The sequence below is a fragment of the Poecilia mexicana genome, unplaced genomic scaffold (assembly GCF_051168715.1).
Source record: "Poecilia mexicana isolate PSO_F unplaced genomic scaffold, ASM5116871v1 scaffold_6, whole genome shotgun sequence".
NCBI classification, from domain to species: domain Eukaryota; kingdom Metazoa; phylum Chordata; class Actinopteri; order Cyprinodontiformes; family Poeciliidae; genus Poecilia; species Poecilia mexicana.
The window spans coordinates 17425338-17445431 of NW_028263375.1; the positions used below are offsets into that span (position 1 = coordinate 17425338).

Genomic DNA, 20094 nt, shown 5'->3' on the forward strand with positions numbered 1-20094 from the left:
TTAGGGTGTTACAGGTGTTGTTTACCTGCACAGTGGTTCAGAGGACGAGTCAGACACATGATAAGATTTTCAACATAAAGCTTACAGATACATCTACAGTAGCAATTAGAAGAACATTCACCTTTTTATTTCACTTTTTAAACTTTATAACACCAGTAAAGGTGAGCCTTGTATTAGATTGATTATGAGGCTCCATTATGTCACAGTATGTTTGCATGATAATTTTATATACAAATCATTTCGTTTATTTTATTTTCCACTGTAATTACCCAGGGTTCAACACAACTACAACAAAAACAAGCACTGCATATTTTATTATAGATAATGTATAGTAGGTTAGCTATTTAAGTGGTGCACTGGTGTCTGGAGAAAGCGTCATCTTCTCTTTTAGCCAACTAATCTAGCAAAGGACAAACAAAGCTGTAAACAGACTGTATACCTACTTGAACCAACTTGCTGGTATTTGTACACTGTTACATATTTTTCTGCTGCATATCTATAACATCTACCAGTGGCTATTCATACTGGAGTTGCAAACTGCAATTTGGGTGTTAATAAAAAAATGACTGAAGTGGATCTCAAAAGATTGCAAGTTCTATGAGTTTAATCTTTAAGTAAACCCAACTAATCACTTTTTTTTTTGCAACTAAACAAGACAATTAAACTAATAAATAGAATGAAAAAGAACTCGACTGGTAACAGGAAGGAGATGTTAAAAATTTCTGACTTTATTATTATTATTTGGTGGCCCTCTTCGATAAGCTAGTATTATAAGTAATTTGACATTTGTACTGTGCTGCTTGTGAGCATATTCGACTGACAATCCTACAATGTAGTTACACAATAATTTATAAACTCCATTCGATTATTCTGAATGTACTGCAGGCTCTGAAATAATAAATTTCAACGTTAGGACAGACGAGCACAGCAAGCAGCTGAGGCTATTGGTCAATCAGCGACGCAGCTCATTTCTTCCCAGAAGCCTTTGTAGCAGCTCGGCGGTGCTAACTGCTAAGCTCAAAATGCTACTTCACTAATCCGTCTGCCTGCAGCGGAAAGCAGAAACCCCATCGCTGCTGGGCTTCTTCACTTTGCTGGAGTACCGCCGTGTTATCGTTAACGGGTAAGCCTGGGTTTCTTATTATTTTTTATCTGCAATGAACCACGATCATACGGAAATGTTAGTTGAGGAGGTTTACATGGAAAGTGAGTTGTTAGCCAGAAAAATACCAGCAGCTTCGGTTTGTCTAATGTTAGCAAATTTTCTACTTGATGTCGTTTGTTACTTTCGAGACGTTTGTTGGAGAGAAAACAGAGGCAATTGTTTATCAAAATGTAAATGTCATTTTGAAACTTTATGCTACCCGTGTTGGACTCATGAATTGAATTTATTAGACAGTGTAAATTCTGTTCTGGTATGTACAGGAAGCTAGCGCTAGCTTGTTTGGCTGTCATATCTATCGTTTATAGAAGTGACTTTAAGTTTGACAGAGGCTGTTCCTTTCACCTACGCTTCCTGGAGAACTGGTTTGGCAGGGATATTGTCCAAATAAACGCGATTACTGTAGTTGGCTCAAGTTTGAAGCAACTAAGCTTGTCCCAAATGTTAGCTGAGAGATAGCAAAGTAAGATTAATTCTAATAAAACATTTACAGAGGTGTCACCTCTGGGTCAGTAGTTCCGAAGAATACCATTCAGGCGAACAAATGCTAGCTAAACAATATGCGTTATTCTTTGATAACGGTGAACTCCTCTTAGTATTAGGTCGACATTTTTATTTTGCTGCTTGAATACAGGCTGCAGCTCTTTGTTGCCTCTGTTTACAAATGTGCATCAAGACGGTTCCTTTTGGATCCTTTTAGCTCCAGATGGTCTAAGAAAATATCATCTTCTTGTGGAACGAACGGCCATTTTTGCAGCCAGCCTTAACTAATGGCTGTGCCAAGTTATTATCTCAGTTCCCTGTGGTAATGCTAATATGTTTCCAGCCTATGACGTTGGAAGATTATGATCATGGCTTTGCACAAGAAGAAAATATTAAAAACCTAATAGAAGCAATAGAACATACTCTGTTTTGATGGGTTCTCTGATAAATGGGGCATGAAATTAGGAAAACAGGACATTGCAATTTTGTTGAGTATTGTGTGGCAGTACAAATTGTTTAACCCATATTTTTCTCACTTCTTGCTTGCTTGTTCGTCGTCAAGATGTCACCACTATTCCTCCAGAGCTTAATAATCTTGGTCACTAAAATCTATAAACATAAAGGCAGTGAAAGTTCACCCACGTGACCAAATGTATTTCTGGCAAGCAGACTTTTAATGCTTGGCACTGTTCATTTAAAAGCCTATTAAACATTGCGTCCCAGCAGTGTGCTGCTATGGTAATGTCGCACTTGTTGGAATGGAAATGTGAGGCAACACGTTGCGCAGATCTATTTACATATTTCTCTCAGAATTTGGAGTTTTTGAACTTTTTGTCATCTTGAAATAGGATGCAGAAAAAAAAACCTAAACACTAATGTTGTATAGATTAGTGACACACAGAGTGATATGAATTTAAAACATTAATTTCTTTCACTTTGATGAATATGGCTTCCCCCAAATTATTAATGACTGTGAAAACCTCACACTGGACCTGAAACAACCTAATCTATGTCCCTCTGGTGTGTCTGGCTCTCAAGCCATTGAGAGCTTGTAAATGACCAAAGTCTTAAAAGAACTTTGTTTTACAATCCTGTTGCTGAAACACTTTTTCTTTATTTCTCAAACACGTATTTTTCTTTCACTCAACTTGCCGTCAGTATGGTTGGCTACAGCATTATGTAAATCGCCAACTTCTTTAGCAAAGCCTTTTTTGCGGTTTGCCCTTATTTTTAAATGTTTGAAGTGTTTGCTTCTTCATGGTTGTGAAAGCCAGAACAGAAGTTTTTGTCATGTTATTAAAATTTAAAAGAACTATAGGTTTTATAAGCTGAATTTCACAATTACAGAAATTACCAAAAATACATGAGGAAAAAAAACCCTTGTTTTTTAATATTGGATGTGACTTTTACATTTTAAGAAAATTGTTAAAATTTAATTAATATAAAAATTTTATGAAAATGCACTTATACCTTTTTGCATTTTTTTCCCCTCTCTCTGCAGCTGAAGAGGACCTTCAAATGTGACATTGCCTCTGCACTTGTTATCCAAGGACAGACACTGATCGTGCTGCCAGAGTCGATGTTTATCCACAATGCCACAGAGAGAAGGATAGCGGTTGTATCATTTCAATTCCTGGAACTGCTTTGGAGTGAACCTTGAGTTTAAAAAAGGGGGAAAAAAGCTGCCGTGACTTTTAGCCAAGCTTTTTTCCCCTTTTCCATTTGCACTACTGCTCTGTGTGCAAACTGTAGCGGCAGCCGAAGCAAAAGGGCGTTGACCCTGGTCGTGCAGGAGGATTAAAGTTTTAAAGTTTTCGGTGGGAGTGGGGACTGGACCAAGAGAGCAGGTGTACAGCAACAACAGTCATGCTACGGGGACACTAGTCTCACTATTTGTGCCCCTACTGTGTTGTGTTTTTCTTTTTTCTTTCCTCCTTTTCCTGCAATCTCATCAGTTTGGATGGTTGAGCACAAGGGCCACTTTGAAGGAGACCACCGGTGACTGTGGTTCTGGCCAGAGCTGACAGACTTTTTGCCAGCAATTGCTGCTTCAGGAGCTTCTCCACAGCCTCTACTGCAGTAGCCTCCTGTCACTGTGATATCCGGTGTGGTGAGTGGAGGTTGCAGGCATCACAGATTCTACGCTGGCATAGATTCTTAGTTTCCATCATTACTTTTTCCAGTTCTCTTGGACCTTTTTGCCTTTTCTGTTGAAAACATCAGATCTATTCAAGGTCATTTTTTTTTTAATACATCTGAGTCTTGAGGAAGCAAAGGACCACTCCAGAGGAGGATGAAGCTGAGGAAACAGGTGACGGTGTGCGGAGGGGCCATATTCTGTGTGGCCGTGTTCTCTCTTTATTTGATGTTGGACCGAGTCCAGCATGACCCTGGAAGGCGACAGAATGGAGGAAACTTTCCACGGGTAAGAATTCCTGCTGTAGCCTGGCAGCATATTTACTTTGTAAACCTAATGAGAGCGTTTATTTTATCTTTTTTGTTTTACAGAAAGTGTTTAGTGTGCCAAGCCTAAATTAAACGTTTCAACATCTTTTAGGAATGCTGTCTAATTATTTAGATTCATTTAAATTGTGCTGTAGAAACGAGGCTTAAATGGGTTGTAAATTATTTTTTATACAGACTCATTAACTTTAAACATACTGCAATAATACATTACATTTACTTAATTTCCACTGTCAGCCTATGGGTACTGTTAGATTAGGAGTGCACAGCTCTTTGGTTTATGATTATTTTCTCTTTTAGAGCCAAATCTCAGTCCTCCAGAATCGGATAGAGCAGCTGGAGCAGCTCCTGGAGGAAAACCACCAAATAATCAGCCACATAAAGGACTCTGTGATGGAGCTCACAGACACAGGAGCTGTGTCTCCCAGCGGCCACCTGCCGTTCAGAAGCGCCAATGGGTCCTGGGTGCTACCGTTTGATGGTCGCCCGAGTTTCCTTGCTGTGAAGCCTCAGGACTGCCAGTTTGCTGTTGGCACCCGTGCTCAAACAGATGTACAGGTAAATATTCCCCTCTTTAAAATAAGACGCCAAAAACAAAATTTTGCAATCACTTGTGCGACTAGTGAATGTCATCATCATGTCCTTAGGAGTCTCTTTACCCCTCATTGCAGAGAGGAGTTTCTAAATTTTCCATGGATGCAATTCGCATCGCTCTCTTGATGAGAGAGATTAATGTATACATTAAATACCCTTTTAATGTATTTTCCTTGCAAATGATGTACAATTTAGACTTTATTGTCAAACAAAAAAGGAACTCAATCACAAGCAAATTTCCTTACTTTTTGTGCTGCGGATAAATAAGATGCAGCGGATCAGCGCAATGGGTGTTCAACCAACATGGAATAGATATGTTGATGCCTAGTTGTGCATGCAGATTACAGCAATTCTTTGCAATTGCCATATTGCAAATATTATTACTGCAATAACTTTTGAAGTTTAGTTTATTTACGAGCTCTAACATAAGAATCAGCCGTGCACAGTTGATTTGAAGTAGGTCTTTAGTATGTGTTTTATGAGGTGAACCAGCTAGGGACATGGAAAATGCACATCTGGCGGTGTTCTGAAGTTTTCCAACAGAAAACGCAACACATTACAACCATCTTTCTACAGAGCTAATTAAATCCACCCAATTTGTTGACAGGGGAGTTTGAGTCAGAGATTTTTCCTTGCTTTTGCCATGTCAGGCAAGTTTTTCCTGAAGTACATGGGTCCACTGAGGGGCCACTGCTGTTGTCAACAAGCTCCATTTAAATATGAATGAATTTTTATAATTGACAGTGCCTGCTTATCATTTTCTCTACTATCACCAAATAAACTCAATTTATTTTGACCGTTGTCAAATGTTTTGCTTTAGATGCTGGATGTGTACTCCCTTCTCAAGTTTGACAACCCTGACGGCGGTGTGTGGAAGCAGGGCTTTGACATCACTTATGAACCTGATGAGTGGGACAATGAACCTCTGCAGGTGTTTGTGGTTCCTCATTCTCACAACGATCCAGGTGAGCTGTGCTTTTGAATGTCAAATATTTATTGGAGACTGTTTTTGTAAGTAGAACTCGTCAACAATGCGCAGAATGGTCTAATTCTCACAGTATAAGGCCGAAGGGAAAAATGCTGTAATATAGAAAGATGTAAAACTATGTCGTATAACTATTATTGATGACAAGACATAGTTGGGATGTCTGCTCAGGTTACTACCCTGCAGTCGGTTACTTTACAGACATGGCACTCATTGCTTGCCATTTCCAATTCAGGTTGTGAGTCCCGCCTCATTTTGTTTTCATATTGAATTGTATTGATTTACTTGTAAATGGAAATATTTTCAATCAGACCAATCTTCAGCCTTCTTTCAGGAAGCTGACCAGCAGTGTGCAGCATTAGGAGGGGAGGGGAAGTTCTGATTTACGCTAAGCTCCAAACAGCTTGGGGGGGGAAAAAAAAAAAAAAAAAAAAAGTCAGACGCCTTTTCTGATATTTTATTAAAAGGACTTTTAACTGTAGGGAAGGTATTGATTATAGCGGTCCTATTTGCAGGTTTTCTAGACCTAGTATCACGGCAAAGGAGAGACTAAATCTCGGGTCAAGTTTGTAGAGAGAAAGTCAAATCAATTACTTTTAACCTTGCCTGGATAGGCCAGTAGAATTAGGGATTCATGAATAAATTTGATGCATCCGTCATTATTATTGTCGTCATAATGCTGACATGACTGACGGTTTGGCCCCAAACAATGAAATTAGGATGATATTGGTATTGGAAAACTGTAGCTTGTTAGAGCCGTGATTGGCTGAGATTGTACTTAAGACTGACATTTCCATTATACTTGTTTACTCATCCGTGATGTCTGCTCGCTAAATTGACAGTTATTGATGTGTTGACAGGCTGCAGAGACTTGAAAGTTGTCCATTAAGAGTAGGAACAATATTTCTTTATAAATGTAAAGTTTTCTTATCTACTATATGAAGCATTATCTCTACAGAATTTGTGGTACAAATCTTTCCTGCATATTTTATATATAAAACTTGAACTTTTTATATATAAAAAGTAAAAAAAAATAGCTTTTCGTATGACGCGAGGAGGCTTTCCGAGTGGACCAGCTGCCTTTGAATAAATTGAGTTTTATTTTTGGTGCTCTGCAGCACTTTTACGTCCGGGTTGTTTGTCCACCTGTCCTTTGTTTTTGTTTCAATTGGCTTGATAATCATGGCAGAAGGGTTGCTTCAGAGAGATGGATCAGTCTGCGATGAGCCATCTGCGTGTCTCTCGGTCCTCCTGTGTTGCTAGGTTGGGTCAAGACCTTTGACAAGTACTTCACAGACCAGACGCAGCATATTTTAAACAACATGGTCGTGAAGCTGGCCGAGGATTCTCGGAGGAAGTTCATCTGGTCAGAGATTTCATTCTTCGCCAAGTGGTGGGAGACTGCAGACGTCTACAAACAGGAAGCCATGCGCAAGTGAGTCACAGCTTTGCGAGTTTTGCCAATTATCTTCAGAATTAGTCGATGCAGACACTTGAAGCCCTCAGCACAGTTCCCTACACAGAGGGTGGTATCTGCTGGCAGATTATGTCAGCTCTATTTATAGCTTATGTGGTTAGTGGGACTCTCTCACATTAGGGCTGGATTATTCTCACCTCGCTCTCCTAATCCTTTCTTTTTAACAGACTGATCCTTGGAGGGCAGCTAGAGATTGTGACAGGAGGCTGGGTGATGACGGATGAAGCCAACTCTCACTACTTTGCTATGATAGATCAACTCATTGAAGGGCATCAGTGGTTGGAGAGAAATCTGGGTAACACATTTCAGCACCTTCATTTATATTTCCAAGATTGATGCTGAAATCTTTAAGACGCTCCACTCTGAGAAGTTTGAGTAGCTCTGCCTTCACACGACTATAAAATATATCACCCCTCGCTGTGCTTGATAGTGAAATTTAGGCCCCGACATCCCACATTTCAGCTGATGTAGCGTCTTGCTCAGCGGGTGATGAAATGATTTCCACCACTAGCTGTGGAGTGTGATTTCTTTTTTTTTTTTTTTTTTTTAAAAATGCATTCCCTTCCTTATCCAAAGCATGGAACTAAAATATTTGCTTGCTGCTATAGGTATTACTCCTCAAAGCGGGTGGGCGGTGGACCCCTTCGGTCACAGTGCCACCATGCCCTATCTGCTGAAGAGGGCTAACGTGACCAGCATGTTGATCCAAAGGATCCACTACTCCATTAAAAAACACTTTTCTTCAACCAGAAATCTGGAGTTTATGTGGAGACAAGCCTGGGGTGAGTGGACCAGTGCCAAAGACATCTTCAGATTTTTAGTGCTCCTCTTCAAACTCGTTTAAGAATGAGCCGAAACACTTGTAATATATTAAATGGTAGCTTTTTTTTTTTAACGTGTATGCTGTAAAGACCTAAACAGAGCTGTTTTTTTTTTTTTTCTTTTCTTCCCTCATTTGTGCCGATGATCCAGTGCTCATTTGTTCCTACTGGAAATGCCATCAGTAGAAGATGTTGTAAATGTGTTGTTGCCTGTACTTATGGGGCTTCATTTAGCCATTTAATGTTCATCCCCAGACAACACTTACGAACACTACGCTCATAAATTTGTATGCAGCAATGCTGGAGGGAAAACTTGCTTTCTGTGTCAACCATGTTGTTTTTGGAACGCTGTTAATAGTGGAAGTAATGCGTTTCGCTGAAGTGTTCATACCAATTAAAGTTTTCCACATTTTCTCACATTACAGCCTGAAACTTGAATGTATTGCATAGAGATTTTATGTGGTACATAAACACAAAGTTGTGGAAGGAAAAGGATGCATATTTTTTAACAATTGCAGTAATCGCCCTGTCAATACTTTCTTCTTACCTTAGCTGTGGATCACTTCCTAAAACATTTTTTTTTTTAACTTTGCATCATTTTTTCTTCCACTTGAGTTTTGCACGAACTCGTTATTGCATCACGTAAAATAAAGTGCTACATTTTAAACTTGTGGTTTGCCTCCTGTTACTTTGTTGCTCTGTCAGACACTGGCTCCAGCACAGACATCTTTTGCCACATGATGCCCTTCTACAGCTACGACGTGCCTCACACCTGCGGTCCTGATCCGAAGATCTGTTGCCAGTTTGACTTCAAGAGATTACCGGGAGGTCGGATCAACTGCCCTTGGAAAGTGCCGCCCAAATCCGTGGTGGAGGCCAATGTTGCAGAAAGGTGAGGATTTGCTTTGTTTATCTTGTAAACGGCGTCATAAATTGCTGAGGGGTGTGTAGGACCGTGCAGCGACTGCCACTGAGGCTTTTTAGAGAGCTGTAAATAAGCATTGGATGGTAAAGTTGTATACTGCAATCCAGGATTGGTTGGGGTGTCTCCTCTTTATTTGAATACATTTTATATTTTCTGCATGGTTTTTGGTATTGACCCACAGCAGATTTGTCAGCGTAATGTTTTCTGTAATGGTCCCTTAATAAACTCTACTTGAACTCGTGCCAGTGACGACAGCCAGGGGGAAGGAATAAACTGCAGGAAGTGGACACTGAGCGCTTATCGGTCTGGAGCCATATTATCCAGCTTTCAGAGGATGCGCTTGTTCAGGACATGAAAACGCCGTTTTTATTTTCCCCTCTCATCACGCTCCTCTTTTCTCGTTCACAGAGCACAGTTGCTTCTGGATCAGTACCGTAAAAAGTCTAAACTCTACCGCAGCAAGGTGCTTCTGGTTCCATTAGGAGACGACTTTCGCTACGATAAGGCTCTGGAGTGGGATCAGCAGTACATCAATTACCAGAAGCTGTTTGATTACATGAACTCGCACCCTGAGCTGCACGTTCAGGTGAGGGAAGGGTTTATCAGGTGTCGCAAATTACCTCACTGAAGGTGGGCTTTCTTTTCTTTTTTTTTTCACCTTTATGCATCTCAGCATGAAGTGTATTTCAGTGGAAGACTAAATTATACAGCTGTACATTAACTCGCTGCCTGAACAAAGAAGCTGTCAAGACTTGGTGCTTGCCTCAGATAAAAACCCCACATATTATAATAATGAAAGACTTCTTTTGTGTAGCTTTCTTAGAATAGGACTTTATTCTTATCGTGCCGACTCCCACCTCCAGGCTCAGTTTGGGACCCTCACAGACTACTTCAGTGCTCTGTACAAAGCCTACGGAGTGCCTCAGGGATCCAGACCTGGTGACTTTCCTGTCCTCAGTGGGGATTTCTTTGCCTACGCAGACCGCGAGGACCACTACTGGACGGGCTATTACACCTCCAGACCCTTTTACAAAAGCTTGGACCGTGTGATTGAGTCACATCTGAGGTGAGGGAGATTTTATGTTTAGTAACAGTTGCGTTAATTAACAACAATTGCAAGGTTCTGATGAGGTTGGGGAAAAAGTGACGCAGTGTTATGTTAGGTATTTTCCAGATGGATGTTAAATATACATTTTCCCCCAGACTTTATCCCGTATCCCATTGTCTCAATAAAGGTTGTAGCTGTCCCTCTGTTTAACCAGTCATCCATCCTTCCATATCCATGTCTGCTCATCTTTCTGTTTATCATCCATTTGTCTATTATCTCTTTCTGTCTCGTTTGTTCACCTCTGTTCATTCCTTCCATTCATCCCTTTTTTTAAATGTCCATCCATCTGGCAATCAGTCCATCATCCATCCATTTCATCTTTTCATCCCTCTGTTCGTCCATCCATTACCCTCTCTCTGACCACTGTGGAAAAATCTTAGTTCATAACATTTTTGCATTTGAACTTAAACAAAAGCAAGACTGAAAAAAACTGTAAATGTGTGTAATATTGCTATGAAAAAAAGTTTATGAACTGTATAACTGGTCTTTAACTTACTGCTTTTAGTTTAGACTATATTTCTTTCATCAGTCGCTAAAAATATTCCACTAAACTGTAAATGGTGTTGGCATGACCCACTTATGTCAACGTGACTGAAGCTCAACAAAGATCAAGTCTCACCTTTTTCTGTTTTTTTTTTTGTTTTTTTAGAGGGGCAGAGATTCTCTACAGCCTGGCAGTAGCAAACGCTCGGCATGCTGGGATGGAGGGTCGCTACCCAGTGACTGACTACGCCCTGCTGGTAGATGCAAGGCGGTCAGTCGGCCTCTTCCAGCATCACGATGCGATCACTGGCACCGCTAAGGAGAATGTTGTCATTGACTACGGTACCAAGTAAGATCATAAGGATTAGAGGAAGATAGATATATATATATATATATATATTATTTTTCCTCCTGGGTAGTATGAAAACGCGTCATTTTATTTAATTATTCTCCCTAGATTACTTCGTGCACTCATTGGACTGAAGAGAGTTATTATCAACGCTGCTCATTTCCTGGTGATGAAGAACAAAGAGTTTTATCGTTTTTACCAGACAGAGCCCTTCCTAGAGACGGTGAGAGGAAACGTGGACTGACATATCATATCAAAACCCTGCATACACTTAGTATTCTCAATGCCTTATATTTCACTTCTTTAGGACGACAGACGTGCGACTCAGGACTCTCTGCCTCAGCGCACTTTAATTGAGCTGGACCCAGCTGGACCAAGGTGAAACGTTCATCCCTCACTTTTTTTTTTTTTTTTGTTCCTTCCGTCCTTCACGTTTGCTCATGTTTTTATTTCTCTCTACCAGATACCTGGTTCTGTTCAACCCCATCGAGCAGGAGCGTCTCTGCGCCGTCACCGTGTTGGTGAACACGGTCAGGGTGCGGGTGCTTACTGAAGACGGACAGACTCTCCCTGTTCAGCTGAGCGCTCAGTGGAGCTCTGCTACTCAAATGAGTGCCGAGGTATTCGAGGTGAGATGAATAATTGATTGACTGGTCTGAAAAGTGAAGGAAAAAACTTTGAAGGCAGAAAGTTTATGGGAATTAATCCATATTTACAATAAAATATTGAACATGAAGTTATCATTTTCACATTTTCTTGTGCTGCTGACCATAACTTTTGAGAACAGATGGCTCTTTGACCTCGTCTGTTTTGATCTTCTCCCAGTTTTCATGTTTTTGTGAAGGATCTTAGAGCGTGGCAACAGTTGAACTAAACAAGACATGTCATTTATCCCTGCAAACTGATGCCTTGTGATCTCCACTTTAGTTAATTGATATTTTGAACGAGCCGTGCTCAGCTGACCTCTTACCATCGTTGCTGGAAAACGGGAGTGAAACGACTTTCAGAACAACATTTATTAACGTCCCCTGGGAATATAAAAAGATTGACTTTGAGTTGTGAGTGTAGCAAAAAGCAACATATCAACCTACTTAAACTCTGAGAGTGTCTGGTTAAATAAACTGGAGGAAGATAAGAGACTGTCATTTTGTGTTATTATGATGCTGATTGTCAGTGTGTGTATTTTTTTTATTTTAATGAATTGGACTGTTCAAAAATTAACCTCCAGAGTATTAAACAGGAATCTTTTGATTGGTTTAGCTCCAGGTACTTTTAATTTGACCAACAAATGGTTCTAGTAGAAGTTCTAGTAAAGTTTAAACAAACTAGATGTTTGTAAAGGTAGGATTGAAAAGAAATGAGAGAAAAAAATGATTTCATTGCATTTACTTAAGGTTCTCAGTTCTGCTTCAGTTTAGTTTCAGGTATGTTTAAAAAAAAAAAAAAGCCTCTGCTTTGGTGTAAAGCCCAAACTGAGCACTTTCTAGATTGATTTATGTGCATGTCATAATGCACTGAATCTATTTTTACAACCAGAATAAAGGTTTCAGATCTTACACTGCGCTTTGGAGAAATCTAACCATGAATCAGTTGATAAAACCAAAGCAGCACAAAAGTTCCTGCCGACCAAGCTGCCAAATCAGAAGCCAACTTAAATATTTGATGCAGATAATAAACCATGACAGTAGTACATTAGCTTTGGTCGCCAGGTTCACACACGTGAACATTTCTTTTTTTTTTAATGAACCTCAGGTGTGAAAATCCCCATAGTTAGCGCCTCGTGGTTGATACTTGACATCCAGATTAATAAAGACAAATGAAGCTAAGAATGTTTGTCTTGCTCCATTATGGCTGGATATTAAAACTTTAACTTGTCTTCAATCTGTCCAGGCAACATTCATGGTCCGCCTGCCTCCCCTCGGCCTGGCTGTTTTTCATCTTTACGACTCGGCCGATTCACCCATGACGATTCGCTCAGACACTCTGCTCAGGCTGTCGGGGCGCAGCGGCTCTGCTCGGGCTCTGGACCCCCTTCCTGTCCGCTCTCAGCCGGCTGACGCTCAGACCTTTTACATCAGCACGCAGACTCTGACTCTGGGTTTCTCTGGAACCACCGGCCTGCTGGAGGTTTGTGTTTCTCCTGATTCTATATATACATGAGACACTGGTCTTGTTGCTCGTGAATCAATCTATTATCTGCTTCTTTAATTTTTTGCTTTGCCTCAGCTTGTGTCATTTTTTTTATCTGCAGAGTATCAAGCGTAAGGATGATCCACAAGAGGTTAAGGTTCAAATGCAGTTCATGATCTACGGCACGCGTCCTTCGAAAGACAAAAGTGGCGCTTACCTCTTCCTGCCAGATGGAAAACCAAAGGTATCCTCGTGGTTGTATCTCACGTGTTAACTTGCCTCTCCAAAGGCTTTGATGGAGTCTCCCATGGATAGCATCTCATTTTATCCTGCTGGGTAGCTCAGGGCAGGCATGCAGGCAGACTGGATTCAAGAAACAAACCGTACAGGCTGAGCTCTGCACTGTTTGATTGCCTGTCGTGTCTCATTTTTAGCACATCTTGTCTGACTGCTCTTTGTTTCCAGCCCTACAACCAGAAAGAACCTCCTGCGGTGCGTGTTGTCGAAGGGCCTCTTTTCTCTGAAGTGGTGGCACAATACCAGCACTTTCAGCAGACTGTTCGCATACACAACGTGCCAGGTAATAAACACAGAGATTGACTTGATAGATACAGCTCAGATTATTCTATTCAATTTTTTTTTTTGGCTCATTTTGCACCATCTGGTGCAGATTGAGCCAGAATGTGGAGTAAAATACCAGTTTTATTGTCTTCTGCCAGCTAACTGTTGGCAGTATTTTTTTTATAATTTAAGAAGTTTTTATGAGTACATATCAGCAAGTTAGAATTAAAAAAAAAAAACTTTTAAAAATTCAGTTCAAAAGTGAAACTTTTATATAAAAGTATTAGATGATGATGCTTAACAACTAATAAAAAAAAACACTTAAATTTCTCATAATTGGATTACAACAGAAAACCCATTAAAATGTTTAGCAGTGCAGGTTATACACACCAAACTTTCCCTGTGGTTGTAATTAATCTGAGATTGACTTTTTTTTATTAAATTGCTGACATTTACTTTTCGATAGATTTTTTTTTATTGACTGGTGTAAGAGGAAATCCAGATCCCATGTGTGTGTTTTACTCCTGGTACTAGTTTAGTTCTACGTTGTGATGCTGTTTTGCAGGGGTGGATGGCTTATCTGTAGACGTCACTATATTAGTGGACATCCGGGATCAGACCAATAAGGAGCTGTCCATGCGGCTGGTCACCAACATCCAAAATGGAGACGTCTTCTACACAGACCTCAACGGTTACCAGGTCAGTTGCATTCTGCGGTTAGAAACAGAAATGTAAAACAGAGCGACTTACTTGACAGAACTTAGGAGTGCAACATGCTCTGATTTATTAAAAAAAAATAAAATACTTTTTTGTAGATCCAGCCCCGTCGATTCTACCAAAAGCTTCCTTTGCAAGGCAACTTTTACCCAATGTCCAGCCAGGCGTACATCCAGGACAGCCACCACCGCCTCACGCTGCACACGGCTCAGGCTTTGGGCGTCTCCAGTCTGGACAGCGGTCTGCGTCTCATTTTTAGACTTTTACCGTTTCTCATTTCGTGTTTAAATGGAAGTCCCAAAAGTATTTGCCTGTTTAAATCTCTCGGCTTTCCTTCTTATCTCCCTCCCGAGAGTTGCTCAAAGAGAAAAGCAACTCGTACTCTGATATTGTAAACCGAGCGCTTTGTAAATGATGGATCGCTCAAATAGTTTGCGCTCATCGACTGATGCCTCTTTGTTCATTATAGGGACTTGGCTGTAAAGCTGTTGCCTCCGTTTGCCCTCTCCTCAGGTCAGCTGGAAGTGATTATGGACCGGCGGCTGATGCAGGATGATAATCGAGGGCTGGGTCAGGGTCTCAAAGACAACAAGAAGACAGCGAATCGTTTCCGCTTGCTACTGGAGAGAAGAGCAATTGATAACAAGGTCAGTATCACAATTTTTATCTTTTATTTTTTTGCTACACAAATTCTGTTAAAATTCCTTTTAATCACATCAGTATCACGGTTGAATGACTTTCTTCAAGGTTGTTTAATTCACCGCAGATTTCCTCTGCGTTCTTTTACCGATGAAACCTTTCTCCATTCTTTTAGTCCCACCCCCCACTACTCATTACCTCTCCATCTGTCTTTTTTTTTTTTGGCCATCCTCTTCACTTGCTAATTTTGTTTTCCCTCTGCTTTTTTTCCACTCCATTACCCTCAGCATGATGGCTTCCTTGCCAAACTCTCATCTTTGTTGCGCTATTTCTTCTCTCAAATCCCGAGCGGCGGAGTTCGCGAGGTAACGTTGCCGAGGCAACGGCGAGGATGTTTTTAAACGTAGTCGTAGCTCCAGCTGAATCCCTTTGCCTCCTTCCACTTTGTAGCTGTAGTTAAACTTCATTATGACAGAGTGGCTGAGAGAAAGCAATGAGGTGATGTAAATGTATTCAAATTAGCAGAGGACGGAGGACTTCGGTTGTAGTTCCGTCATCCCGCTGCTGATGTCGCAGTACATCACATCCTGAAACACCTCGGTACTCTTTTAATTCCAAATTTGACATCACGAAGGTGTGATTTGTGCTGCGTGCGTCAGGACTAGAATTGGAACCGTTCCTCCTCCTCTGACAGTGATTAGAGCTTGTTCCTCATGTAATTGGCACAGAGGAATCTCTAGAGGCGAGTCATCAGCGTCGTAATGATCACGCTGTCATGTGAATCTCCCCGCGTCCTCTAGATGATGGACAGCGCAACAACGAGCTTCCCGTCTATGGTCAGCCACGCCACCAGCTCCCTGCTCAACCACGAGGTCCTGGCGTTGCCCGTCCTGCCGAAAAGACGCGGCATCCCTCCTCTTCAGACGTTCGCCCCGCTCAAGTCCGTCATTCCCTGCGATGTCCACCTGCTCAACCTGCGGAGCATCCAGACGCAGGTCAGGTGGAAGAGCTGGTCGAATCTTTTGGCTTTAAATGTTCTGTGCAGTTTTATTTTTTTTAAACAAAAAGTTTCTGTGTTTATGTGAGCAGAAGGATCCCGAGTCTCCATCTCCCTACACCGCCTTGCTCTTACACCGCCTGGCTACGGACTGCGGATTTGAGGGTCAAAACCTCGGCTTCAACTGCAGCACGACGCAGGGACAGGTAACTGTTTCAATACGAACTCGTTAAACCTCAACTAAAGTGTTCGAATAGACTCGTCTGGTAATTTTTTTTTGTCCCACACCGAGGAAACGATTCAAAGGTCTATTTATCTAAGCTGTTTAAGGTCCAGCTTTTAAGATGAGTTTTCATTTAATATGTCACTAAAAGCTGCTTGCTTGCTGCAAAATGGAGTCGTTTCTCTACAACTTGCTGATGGGACATTTAACCAAATATCAGTAGGGGTGTGTGTATCTATTTGAGCCGATAAATATATTTACCGCTTGAATTTAAGAAAACTTACAACATATTCAGACTTGTGCTTCTAGATCTTGTTTTTAAAAATTTGATCGATAACTTCTCACTTTAGATGGGGACTGGATTTCAGATTATAGTCCATTTGTTTGATTACATACTTTTATTACATGTTTTCATCAATATTTTTTTTTTTTTTTACCCCCCTGCCCCCCCAAAAAAATGTTGGCGCTCTAGCGGGTTAGCGGACCTCCAAGCGTTTTAATGGCTGTTCAGATGCATTTGTCAACCCACATATTTCTATTTTTATGACCTAAATGTGTGAAAGCTTTTACTGAAGTGCTTGTAAACCTGCTGCTACTCTGACACATCACTTTGGCTTTTATCGCTTCAAACAATTTGGTTTCTGCTTCAAACACATGAGCAGAGAGGGGGCAGAGTTTGGATTCAGATTTTTCTGCTGACACTGTAATCAACTATCTGCCATGAGCTAATTTAACCAACAAGAAGGGGATGTTGCCTCTTCCACACACAGTTTCTGTCCTGATTGTTCTGCTTTTGTTCTCTCTGCAGCTCAGTGTGTCGAATCTTTTCAAGAACGTGGACCTGCAGCTGCTGCAGCCCATGTCCCTGACCCTGATGCATTCCAGCATGCCTTTGGCCAACGACTCCATCATCAGTCTGGAGCCCATGGAGATCTCTGCCTTCAAGCTCAAGCTGCGCTAAGAGCCGTAAACGCACATCGGACTAGCGACATCAAGAACCAGGGTCAGGGTTTCCCTGCATTGTTGAGCTGAACTCGGAGAAACAGGGTCCGCTGCAGTGGAGCTGACTGAACTGCAGGGGGCAGACATCAGCAGCTGCTGCTGTAGCTCTGAGGAGACGCAGCAGAACTTGAGGTGAATTTGAAGTCGTTCCATATCTGGGGAAGACTGCTAGTATTTCTCATCAGTCAAAGCTGAGTCTGCAATCAGATATGAAAACACTTTCTTTTCTGCTTTGTAAGTTTTGTTTGTTGTTGTTTTTTTTTTTGTTTTTTTTCTATCTTCTCGTGGACTCTACTACTGAATGTAAATATCCCAAATGACTGGAGGGGGCCGGGAATGGTGACGCATCGGAGTGCAATTTTCAGAGCTTTATTTGGTGTCTGGGTTTATGATTTTCTTTTTTTTTTCCTCAAATCTGGGAGAAAATCGATCACCAACATATCTTTTGTACCAATATAGTTTCTTTTTTGCAGGAAACAGAATGTGTGGTCCTTGTTGTAAGGGCCTGAGCTGCGAATCCTAAGCTGTGTTTCCATGAGTGCCCACTGTTCTCATCAATCGCAGAGGACGACTCCTCCCCTCCACTCCTCACTTTGTGCTTGTAGATAGTCCGCAGATTCCCTCTCCCACTTCGCAGTGTGCAGGGTTCCTGCTCGTGTCTATCATTCTCCCGCTTGTAGCAAACCATATGCAGTAGATTAGGCAAAAGACTATACCTCATGTATACCAAACGGCAGATATATTGGTATTTATGTCTGAGCATATTAATGTGAATACTTGAGGTTGATTGTTTTTTTGAGGGTGGGGGTGTACTCTATCAGGGACCAGTCAATACTTTGGGTGTCATTTATTAATATCAATTTGCATCAGAGGGCCATATTGCAAAAAATGACGTATGCATCCCTTCATTCCAGAAATGAAGGATCTAGCTTTTGAAAATAACACACACACACACACACACACACAAAAAAAACCCCTCCTGCTTCTTTGTCCTCCTTTTTGGATCATATAGTAAGAAAAACAGGAACAACCCTTCAGACTGTTGGGGCTTTGACTGTGACTGCGATCAGATGCCGCTTTGTTTGGACAAATGTCACCAGTTCATACGGGGAAGCACTCTTTCCAAAACTCAAAACAGATTCTATATCTGAGCTGGATGCTTTTTTATTTTATTTTTGATGCTTAAGACATTAAAATAAATCAAATTCCAATCTTACCACAAATGTGTAATTTTCTGCCTGATGAGTCGCAGCTCATATGCCCCAATGTGACCATAAAACCGTGTCTACACTTCTTTATGTAACATGCATATTTCATCGTTTCGTTCGTTCGTTCTTTTTTTTTTTATAAACAAATCGGATTTCTTGACTGAGAAGATCACAATGTGTCAGTATGTCATAAGGATATTGAACACAGTAAAAGTCTGTATGAAAATGTTGTTTTTCCTTTATGTTTTAAACCACTGCTCTTCATCTGCTACATAACAGATCAAAATAGTTCTTTACTACTTAATGCAAAGTTTCTGCTGGGATCATGGTCATGTTGTCTAGGTTTCTATTTTTTTTTTTTTTTCTTTTTGCTCTAAAACTCTTTAAGAAGCCCACATTTTTTGAAATTGCCTTTTTAATTAGTTTTAAAAAAAATCTGTATTTGTATAACTTTATGTTAAACCCTGGAAATTTAAAAAAAAAAAAAAAAGCCTTGCCTGATTTTTCTTCAGGCGATGACAGAAGAAAAATCTGTCGTTTAGCTTCATAAGCCAGTCACAGTAGGCTATGAAGCTTACTGCGACTGAAGGTGTTGAAATCAGGTAACCTATAAATGGAAAAGCACTGAGCTTAAAAAAAACAGGCAAGTTAAATACCTGCACCCACTAGGTTAGGGAGGGTGGAGGGTGTTAAACTGAGTGTTGCAGTTTAAGTCTAAAATATTACTTATAATGGTCCTTAAAAAAAAAAAAAAAATTACTGAAACCCATTTTTTTTTTTGACTGACCTTGATAAGTAGGGTGAAGCCTCATTCAGGGATCCGTGACTTGGGGAGGAATATGAATTTCTTTAAGCAGTCTTAGCAGCAGCCTCAGCTCCGCGGTGTTCTTTACCCCCAGGCTGACTGCAGGCGCTCCGTCTGTCTGCCATTTACAGCTGCTCAGGAGGATCCTGTCATCTCGGTCTAAGGCTGAGGCCGTCATCTCTGTCGCTCTCTGAACTGTGCCGCCGTGTCACCTTGCTTCGCCTCGTCATTTCCCCACAGTGGATCTGCAGCTTTAGCCCCCCTGACCTTAAGCTGTCTGGCCTGCGAGAGGTCAAAGATGTGGCTGCTCACCTATTTCCCTCTGCTGCTGTGAACATCTGTCAAACCAGATGTTGCCACACCTTCAATTGCGTGTTTCTTTTTTTTCTTTTTTTTTCCTGCTGACTTATTTTCAAATATATCTGTTGCGGGGCTCCTTTTTTGTTCAAGGAGAAATACGAGAAGGCGGACAGATTTCCATTTGATTCAAAATATAATTTTGAATCAAGGCTGAAGAGTTTCGACAAAAACCGAAGATTGACGTTTTCCCCAAAGATGTTCTAAATGCACTTTAGCGGTTTAGTTTCCATTCTGCTTTATACGGGTGTGTTCATACTGATGAATAGTTGGGTGGCTGAGCCTGCAGAGCAGCCAGAGTAAATACAAAGTGTTTGATTCTGATGAAGAAACGGTGGGTGTCAAAATGTTAGTTTGCTTTTTATCTTTGCAGATGGAAGCTGACGATTCACTGAACTCCATCTCTTATTTCTGTCTTTGAGAGCTAGCTACACGCTAAAGATGGTGGCAATACAAAGCCTATTCCTACCAAAGGGGCCTTGTCCAGTTATAAAGTACATACACTGCCCGCCTCATGGACGTACTTCTTATGCTGTTTCTTTATATAAATATTTTATTGTTCAGTTATAAAGGTAATAAGAAACTCAATTTTGGACGTGCATTAC

At 40.9% G+C, this 20094-nt stretch overlaps 1 protein-coding gene across 1 annotated transcript; it reads left to right on the plus strand.

The window, feature by feature from the left end:
• Positions 1-968: 968 nt before the first annotated feature.
• man2a2 (mannosidase, alpha, class 2A, member 2) lies at positions 969-18553 on the plus strand. Its single transcript, XM_088006338.1, has 24 exons — positions 969-1123; positions 3147-3755; positions 3906-4070; positions 4409-4666; positions 5523-5667; positions 6951-7122; positions 7332-7459; positions 7773-7946; positions 8691-8877; positions 9319-9496; positions 9774-9976; positions 10668-10850; positions 10959-11073; positions 11158-11228; positions 11314-11479; positions 12741-12977; positions 13102-13224; positions 13446-13560; positions 14107-14240; positions 14357-14498; positions 14772-14905; positions 15698-15892; positions 15987-16100; positions 16926-18553. The coding sequence occupies exons 3-24, from the start codon at positions 3939-3941 to the stop codon at positions 17076-17078; spliced, it is 3459 nt and encodes a 1152-aa protein (XP_087862464.1). The 5' UTR covers positions 969-1123; positions 3147-3755; positions 3906-3938; the 3' UTR covers positions 17079-18553.
• Positions 18554-20094: the final 1541 nt, after the last annotated feature.

Bases quoted from the DNA above. Each gene is read 5' to 3' on its own strand.
- man2a2 (XM_088006338.1), top strand. From the start codon at position 3,939: ATGAAGCTGAGGAAACAGGTGACGGTGTGCGGAGGGGCCATATTCTGT. The intron at 11,480-12,740 runs GTGAGATGAATA...CAATCTGTCCAG, and splicing joins TGAGTGCCGAGGTATTCGAG to GCAACATTCATGGTCCGCCT. The intron at 16,101-16,925 runs GTAACTGTTTCA...TTCTCTCTGCAG, and splicing joins GCAGCACGACGCAGGGACAG to CTCAGTGTGTCGAATCTTTT.